The sequence below is a fragment of the Pelodiscus sinensis genome, unplaced genomic scaffold (genome assembly GCF_049634645.1).
Source record: "Pelodiscus sinensis isolate JC-2024 unplaced genomic scaffold, ASM4963464v1 ctg48, whole genome shotgun sequence".
Lineage (NCBI taxonomy): Eukaryota > Metazoa > Chordata > Testudines > Trionychidae > Pelodiscus > Pelodiscus sinensis.
Genome location: NW_027466011.1, coordinates 687,425 through 696,626, shown reverse-complemented (window position 1 = coordinate 696,626; position 9,202 = coordinate 687,425). Strand labels below are relative to the sequence as shown.

Below are 9,202 nucleotides of genomic sequence, written 5' to 3'. Positions count from 1 at the left end.
TGTCTGATCACAGCAGCACCACACACACACACACACATGCAAAAGCCACACTCCACGCCAAATGCTCACACACAGGAATGCACACATACTCCCGTGCACACAGCCTTGCAGACATGCACAAACATAAATTAACAAATGTGTGCGCACACTTGCACACAGACACACAAGTAGACACATTTACAAATGTACATATGTATGTATGCGCACAGCCACATGTGCATGCATATGCCTGCATGAGCATGTATGTGAACACACACACAGATTCACATACATTCGCGCACACACACAGGCATGCACAAATGCACGCACACATATGCACGATGTGCATGCACACAGCTATGCACATGAGTGAATGGACACTTGCACACGTGCACCCACATACACACACACACACGGTGACATGCACTCATACATATGAACACACACATGCACACAAAGTAACAGTAGCATAGAAGGAAATAGCAACAATATCAAATTCAAAAGCCAAATATTAGATCAATTAGAAGAGAACTATTACAATGAGGTCCTAATCCATTATTGTGGCTCCCATGTGCTGCTGCACGACAAAGTATTTATTTCAATCCCAGTTTTGCAAACTCTCAGCATGCGTAACTTTATATATAGGGTTGCCAAATGGTTTAACAAAAATACCACCCCCCTCCCTTTAAAAAAAAGAGAGGGGGGGGTTCGGTTTTCTGAATTTTACCACCGGATGGAAGGCGCAAATACGGGCTGTCCAGTTCAATACCAGACACCTGGCAACCCTATTTATATATGTTAGCAGCCTACTAACCTTGTGGGTCTATGCACATATGGAAAATTAAGTATTGCCAACTAGGAGATTTAAGAAAAACGGGGGGAGGGGGAGGAATGACCTTTTTGAAAATACAAAATTAAGTCTTCAGTTTAAGGAACTTTTGTAGTTCATATTTTCAAGTTTCTCACTAACGCCAGAGGGTCTTTTCTCAGGAACCCATCCCATGCTCACAAGAGTCTGCAGCCCTCCCTCAATACTTACCTTGAGCCAATTGCTATTTGCTCTTACTCCATAGATCTTGGTCTCGTTTCTGTCTCCCTGGATGGTCTCAGTGTGGCTGCTCCTTTTGGTCTCTGCCACAGGCTGGCCATCCTCTCCTCTACCTCAGGTCTATAGGAACCAAAAAGAGAAAGCGAACACTTATAAGATAGGCCATCACAGGCGTGCAAAATGGACAGACACACACATCACCTGGATGCTGCACCCTGGAGTCCAATGTTCCTTCTAAAATTTCCCATCCAGGAGCAGAGTGAGTTTTGCCTCGTGTGCAAAGATTGAGATCACGTGTGCTTGTTCGGATGCACCATGGCACCCAAGTGAACAAATATCTTGCATATATTTTTTAAAACGTTCTGAAAGAAAGAATACTAAAACAAGCCATAATTAACAAGGGCCATGACTTTGACTTCATATAAAAACATTTAAATAGAAAGATAATTAATACTGCAATATTTTCCTCTATTTATAGCCCTCTCTCAGACCCTCCCATTGCTGGATCAGATGATCTCTCAGGATCCCTTATGGTAAAACTTGCCTCAGACCCTGTGCTGAGTTATTTATAAGAGACAAAAACAAAAGGAAAAACTATGTAGCACTTTAAAGACTAACAAGATGGTTTAATAGGTGATGAGCTTTCGTGGGCCCAACCCACTTTCTCAGATCATATTCTGGAAGAGAATTGGCATGGCCATATATACCAAAGGAATACAATGAAAAAAGTGAACACATTATTAAACTGACAAATCAGATTTAGTATAAAAGGTGGGGTGAGGGAGAGAGAGGGACGGAATAGCTATTTATGAGTCAATGAATCAGGGGTGATAAGTGGGGAAGCTATCTTTTGTAATGGTTAAGGTAATTAGCATTTTTGTTAAGGGCCATTCGTAAAGTGTCAAATTTAAGCATGAAAGAAAGTTCTGAAGTTTCCCTCTGTAATCTGGTGTTATAGTCTCTTTGATGTAAGATGTATGTAGTACGGTCATTAAGATAATGTCCAGGTAGGTTGAAATGAAAAGCAACTGGTTTTTCCTTGTGAAGATGTCTGATGTGTGAGGATTAATTCTTTGGCAAAGTGTCTGAGAAGTCTGCCCAATATACACAGCGGAAGGACACTTTTGGCACATGATGGCATAAATTATATTTCTGGATGAACAGGAATACGTGTTGTTGATCATATAACTTACATGGTTAGGTCCAGTGATGGTGTCACCAGAGTAAATATGTGGACAAAGTTGGCACCGGGGTTTGTTGCAAGGGAAGGTACCAGGGTTGGTATTAGTGTAGTATGTCCTGTGGTGGTTGTTAAGAATCCTCCTGAGGTTAGGTGGTTTTCTATAGGACACTAAACAAAGATGCTAATTACCTTAACCATTACAAAGATAGCTTCCCCACTTATCACCCCTGATTCATTGACTCCCCCCGACCAGCCCCGCTCTCCCTGACCCCCTCCCAGCTGGCCAATTCTCCCCGCTTCTCCTCCTGATCTCCCCTGGCCAGCCTCCCCCCTCTCCCGGCACGCCAGCCCTGCTTCCGCTGGACGGTTCCCCACCCTCATCTCACCCAACCTCCTCCCAGCCAGCCGCTTCTCCCCCCATCCAGCCCTGCTTCCGGAGGCTGGTTCTCCCATCTTCCTCCTCCCCATCTCCCCCAGCCAGCTCTCCGCCCCCCATCCCCGGGGCCAGTCCTGCTTCCGTCCCCCCCCCCCGATCTCCTCCGGACAGCCCCGCTGCCCGCAACCCTGCTTCCCGGCGGCCGGTTTCTCCCACACACACCCCTCCTCCCAGTCCTCCCCGCTCCCTTCCCGGCAGCCACACTGAGGCCCGGTACCGGGCCGTGGCCCATAGTTTGGGAAACGCTGGACTAACAGATTTATTGGAACATAAGCTTTTCGTGGCGCTGATGCAGCAAGTACACAGTTTTCAGCCTCAGCTGTCTGGCTCTGAGGAACAAACCCAGCAGTTTCCCAGCTCTGTTCCTCCACCTATCGCCTCCTGGTGGTATCTCCCATCACTGCAGGCATCAAGCAGGAACTTCATTTCTGGTTTCAGTCTCTGCCTCTTGTCCCATGACTCTAGCTCTCACCCTCACTGTTTGTGCTGAGCGATATTGATCACTGTCATTGTTCAAACCACACAAAACATCTCGGACAACGGGTTAGATGAAGAGTAAAATAAAGTGTAAAAAAGGACTATTCTGGCGAATGAGCATTTGTCTTATGAAATCTTCAGTACATCTGAGCTACATCCTAAACTGACATCAAAGTATGTGACCAAATAGCCTTCACGCAGAGAGAAAAAACCACAGTCCAGCCTGGGCTATAAAAGGTTTTCCCATTCATAAAGAGAAATCTCAGGGAGTCCTTTCAGACTCTAAAAAACAGGAAAATAAATGTGCCCAGTTTCTTCTGAAGTGGCTAAACTGGCTTCACTTCTTGCCTTATTATTCAATTGTATTGGATGCAAAGTTTTAATACCATGAAAAGAAAGAGGAGAGGAAAAAAGAGAAATATCTTCCCATCTATAAATGGCCTAGACTGAGCCCAGAAAAAGCTGGGAAGCAATTTTACCCAGAAATAGAAACAGGGCTGTAAGATTTGTAAAGTCACACTCTGCTTTGAGGTTCATTGGACACCCCGTTCCAGCTCAGTGACACTTTCTTCTCCAACCCCACAGAGTCTGACTTAGGATCACAGGCATCAGAACTGTGATTCCTAAGTATAGAGTGCCAGGGAGAGCCTTGGGAGGCATAGAAGTAGAAAGGGTCAAGATAAAATTCTCCATTACTTGGATAGAGGCTGCTGTGTTGAGCGTGAAGGTGATGGGGGAAGGAGGAAATGCCTCAAATTCACCATAGTTGCCCTGAAATAGCACTGAAACTAAAACACCACATTTTGCTCTCTCTGTTCCCCATTTTTTTTAGCATCTAGATAATTCAGGCCATGGGGGTCACCCAGATGCCATGGATAGTCCCCGGGAGTTCTGGGTCATCACACACAGCTGCCTCTCCCCCAGCTCTAGGCTGCCAAGGGCAGTGGGAGATCCTCAGAGCTCCGAGCCACAGGTGGTGGGGGGCAGTGTTCCCTCTAACATTTTCCATCCTTGGGTGGTTTTAAATTTCTTATGTGCACCACCTATATTGAGATTCTGTGTGGATGTGCAGCATGTCCCAGTACAAACAAAAAACCTAGGTATAAATATGTATTTTAAACAGTCCATAGGTACGGAAGAATATATTAAAACAAGAGACAATTAACAAGGCACAATGCTTAAGATGTTTAATATGAAATCAAATAAAGAAAATTAACACTACCCTTGGAGTACATGTATTATTGTCCTAACAACTCGAGCTAGTAAACACACCAACATGGGACAGACTGCAAATAGCTATATAAATAAATCAAAGACATGGCCATTAAGCATAAAAAATATGCACAACTTTCAGATGCTAAACAAATATATGAGTCAACTAGAAATAGTCACGCTCTCCTGGAAAATATTAATACAATATTTACTGATATTGGAAAGAATAGTAAAAGGCGTTCTTCACTCAGGCTTATGCACTTTCACTAGGGAAAGTTTAGGATCCATACTACACAAATGAAATAAAAACCTATAAAAACTGTTGAAAGTTCTTGTTTGAAACCTTCATTTTGTGTGTATCACTAACTCAAAGAGTAGAAGACCCAGAGCATTTGTCCAGAATCCAACTAACTGAAAGGCCAAACACATTAAACAGGAGCCATGGTAAAGTTCTTCCAGTTTTAACAATGTAACATGTAATAACTCCTAACACAGGGTTTTTAAAAAAAATCATTAAGATCAGAGTTTGCATTAATTTACAACACTACAAAAAATATGCTAAAAGAATCCTTTCTTTTCTGATGGTAATCCATTAACACCTATGTAAACTTCGTTTGAAATGTAATCATGCAAATGTCATGAGCTAGGCCTTTTGTTCCAGTATTCAAAAGCAGCCTAAAAGCTTTTAACACACCTGAAATTTTGGCACCACCCCATACAGCCTGTCCCAGGCCAGGAGAGTCCTGTCTGCAGCCCAGCTAGGGCTGTTGGGCTGAGACAGACAAGGTTTGACTCTTGCTATCTGCAGCCCAGATGGGAGTAAGTTAAGATACCCCAAACAAACTCCCCTATTTCCCCCATGCAATCTACCCCCACCCTCCATCAGCCCAGGAAGCTAGAGGAGATTGCTGAGTTTCCTCACAGGAAGCTGCAGGAAAACCCAGCTGCTATAATCAAACCTCTCAGCTGGGAGACTGCACCTGCAAACTCTCCTCCTGTCTCAGCCATGTACTTAGTCTTGCCCTTCTCCTTGCGTTTCCTTTCCTACCTGCAAGCTCATTGTCTGGAGCAGGGAGTGTCTGCTGTTGAGGGCGTGTCCCTTCCCAGTCAGGAAGCTCTTAGGGCTGCCAGGTGTCGGTTTTGAACCAGACAGTCCGGTATTTGAGGGTTCTGTCCAGGAAACAAATTGAGAAAATACCGGACACATAAAATGTCGGGTATTTTCTAACTAGGTAAGTTTTAGTATTATTAGGAATATCAGTACGTAGCTGCGTACGGCCTGGCTGGTAGACGTGCTCATGTTGTGTGAGCATGTCTACCAGCCAGGCAGTCTGCAACTATGCGAGGGGGGGGGGGGGGGCGCAGGGCAGGAGAGAATCTCCAGAGCCGGACTCGCTCGTGCTTTGCCGGGACAGTGAGAGAGACGGGCAGAGCCCTGGGATCTGCGTGCGCCGGGGTCAGTCCCGCTCTCCGCCGGCCAATTCTATCCCCCCGCTCCATCCCCCGGCCAGCCCCACTCCCCCCAACCCCCTCCCGGCCAGCCCTGCTTCCCGCCAACCAGTTCTCCCCCCCGCACCCAATCTCCCCCAGCCAGCCCCACTGCCCCCGACTCCCCCCACCAACTCTGTTTCCTGCCAGCCAGTTCCCCCCCCACCTCCTCCCAGCCAGCCCCGCTGCTCCTGACCCCCCCGCCAGCCCTGCTTCCCACCGTCCGGTTTCACACACCCCCTCCCAGCCAGCCCAACTCCCCCACCAGCACTGCTTCCCGCCGGCCGGTTCCCGCACCACCTCCTCCCAGCCAGCCCCGCTGCTCTTGACCCCCCCGCCAGCCCTGCTTCCCACCGTCCGGTTTCACACACCCCGTCCCAGCCAGCCCAACTCCCCCACCAGCACTGCTTCCCGCCGGCCGGTTCCCGCACCACCTCCTCCCAGCCAGCCCCACTGCCCCCGACCTTCCCCCTCCTCCTGGCCGGTCCTCCTCCCCCATCTGAGATCAAGTGTGTCCGGTATTTTTTGAAGCCACCTGGTAACGCTAGAAGCTCTCTGTGCCACAGCCCTAAGCCTCTGGGTGGGGCTCATTAAGCAGCTGCAAGCTCTCATGAAAACTTTCCCCAAATGTAAGGCATTTAAAGCAGGGGTCTCCAACTCACATCTAACTTAGGGCCAGTAGCAGTCCTCAAATCCTTCCTGAGACACGGACTCCACCCCCCCCCCCCCCACCCCGCATGCAATCCTAATCCTAAGCAGGTACCCTCCTCTGGCAGGGCTCTGAGAGCATCTCCACTTGCTCCCCAGCAGGTCCCCTGGCCCTACCTGCTCCATTTGGGTGATTTAAAATCCTCCAGGGACTGGTGCCACCACCACCAGCAGTGCAGCACGGCTAGAGGGGCTTCTGATGGCTAGCTCTGTGCTGTTACTGGCACATCCCTGTAGCCCAGGGGAGGGGTGTGCAAAGCCATCTCGGCCATAGAATGGTTTAGAGCAGCTGTCCCAGGCTGTGCTTTGGGGAGCCTGCCGTGGCCACCCCAACCATCCTATGTACAGAACATACTCAGGTTAGCCCGTGGGGTCCTGGGCAGGCTGGGACTGGTAGCAGGGGTTGGGGTCCAGCCCCCCCACATTTACTGTGGCAGACTTTTCTCTGCTTGGCCACCAACTTCCAGGCCAGCCCAGTTGCTCCACTTTATCACGGCTCTTGTCAACAAATTGAACATGGGGAGGCCCAACCTCTGCTGTTGCCCCGCTCCATGCCCCCTGGTAATCCACAAGGCCTTGTGCCTTAGGAGAAGGCGCTTGAGGGAAAGGATGCAATGGCAGGGGGAGAGGGTGTAGCAGTGGCAAGAAGAGGAGTGGGGGCAGAGCAGGGGCTGAGGCGGAGGGAAGGGTACGGACACAAACCCTCCAAGGTTGCAGGGGCTCACGTGCTGGCAGCCATGCAGGGGCTGGACTGTGGAACTGCTTGGGCTGTTGATGGCCCACAGGCCGTGAGTCTGAGACCTCTGATTTAAAGGGTCTCTCTCCTGCGTGCACTCTCTGATGACTAGTAAGGTGTGACTTCTGAATGAAGCTTTTCCCACAGTCCAAGCATTTATGGGGTCTCTCCCCTGTGTGGATTCTCTGATGATTAGTAAAATTTGTTCTGTCAATGAAACTTTTCCCACAATCGAGGCATTTATAGGGGTTATCATCTTTGTGGATTTTCTGATGCTTAATAAGGTGTGAGCGATGAATGAAATCTTTCCCACACTCAAAACATTTATAAGGTCTTTCTCCTGTATGAATTCTCTCATGTTTAGTAAGGGATGAATGTTCCAGAAAGCTTTTCCCACACTCCAGGCATTTATAGGGTATGTCTCCTGTGTGGATTCTCCCATGTTTAGTAAGGGATGAATGTTCCATAAAACTTTTCCCACACTCAAGGCATTTATAGGATTTTTCTCTCGTGTGGATTCTCCTATGTTTAGTAAGGGTGGAACGTTCCATAAAGGTTTTCCCACATTCAGGGCATTTATAGGGTCTTTCTCCTGTGTGGATTCTCTTATGTTTAGTAAGGGCTGAACATTCCATAAAGGTTTTCCCACACTCCAGGCATTTATAGGGTCTTTCTCCTGTGTGGATTCTCCTGTGTTTAGTGAGGGATGAATGTTCCATAAAACTTTTTTCACATTCAAGGCATTTATAGGGTCTTTCTCCTGTATGGATTCTCCTATGTTGATTAAGAGATAAACTTCGCATAAAACTTTTCCCACACTCAAGGCATTTATAGGGTCTCTCTCCTGTGTGGGTTCGCTGATGTGTAACAAGCTGTGATTTTTGAATAAAACTTTTCCCACACTCATGGCATATAAAGGGTCTGTCTCCTGTGTGCACTCGCTGGTGTATAATAAACTGTGACTTCTGAATGAAGCTTTTCCCACAATCCAAACATTTATGGGGTCTCTCCCCTGTGTGGATTCTTTTATGCTGAATAAGAGAGGAACTATCCATAAAACTTTTTCCACACTCAAGGCATTTATATGGTCTCTCTCCTGTGTGGATTCTCCTATGTTTAATAAGGTCTGACTTCTGACTGAATGTTTTCCCACAGTCCAAGCATTTATAGGGTTTCTCCCCAGTGTGAGTTCTCTCATGTCTAATAAGAGCAGATTGTGCACTGAAGACTTTTGCACACTCAAGGCATTTATGGCGTCGCTTTCCCATGTGCAGCCTCTGGTGTATAAGACGACATGGCTTCCTACTGAAGCTTTTTCCACAGTCAAGGCATTTGTAGGGTTTCTCTTGATTGGGACTTGTCTGCTGGATTGTAGCTTCCTTGGGTTCCTTGCATGTTCTGCCACGGTGAACAGATTCATCCAGTTCCTTTCTGGGATAATTTCCCTGCTGCATCTCTGATTTGTGCCGATCTACCCAGGCATTTCCCTGTTCCAAGCCTGGGGAAGAATCCGCTTCAGCTCTTCTCAAAAATATCCCCTGTAGTTCCAATTTCCTAAGACCTTCCTGCCATTGATTCTCCTTCTTGTTCTCACTCACTGTCCTGTCACCTGCTGGGAGACAGAATCCAGGCAGAAGTCATTAAGTGTGCTAGCAGCAAAGGACAGAATGGGGAATCACAAAGAGAGAAAACACATAAGAACAGCTGTACTGGGTCAGACCAAAGGTCCATCTAGCCCAGTATCCTGTCTGCCGACAGTGGCCAGCACCAGGTGCCCCAGAGAGGGTGGACTGAAGACAATGATCAAGCAATTTGTCTCCTGCCATCCCTCTCCAGCCTCTGACAAACAGAGGCCAAGGACACCATTTTATCCCCTGGCTAATAGCCTTTTATGGACCTAACCTCCATGAATTTATCTAGCTTCTCTTTAAACTC

General features: G+C 47.6%; 1 protein-coding gene across 8 annotated transcripts in view; it reads right to left on the bottom strand.

The window, feature by feature from the left end:
- Window positions 1-4,284: 4,284 nt before the first annotated feature.
- LOC106731983 (uncharacterized) overlaps window positions 4,285-9,202 on the bottom strand; it is a 35,753-nt gene continuing 30,835 nt past the window's right edge. For 6 of the 8 annotated variants that reach the window (XM_075918170.1, XM_075918167.1, XM_075918164.1 and 3 more), the window contains one exon: window positions 4,285-8,879. In XM_075918170.1, the coding sequence (XP_075774285.1) occupies window positions 6,892-8,879 (1,988 nt within the window). In that variant the 3' untranslated portion in view covers window positions 4,285-6,891. The remainder of the gene's footprint in view (window positions 8,880-9,202) is intronic. The other 2 variants (XM_075918166.1, XM_075918165.1) reach the window with 2 other exon arrangements.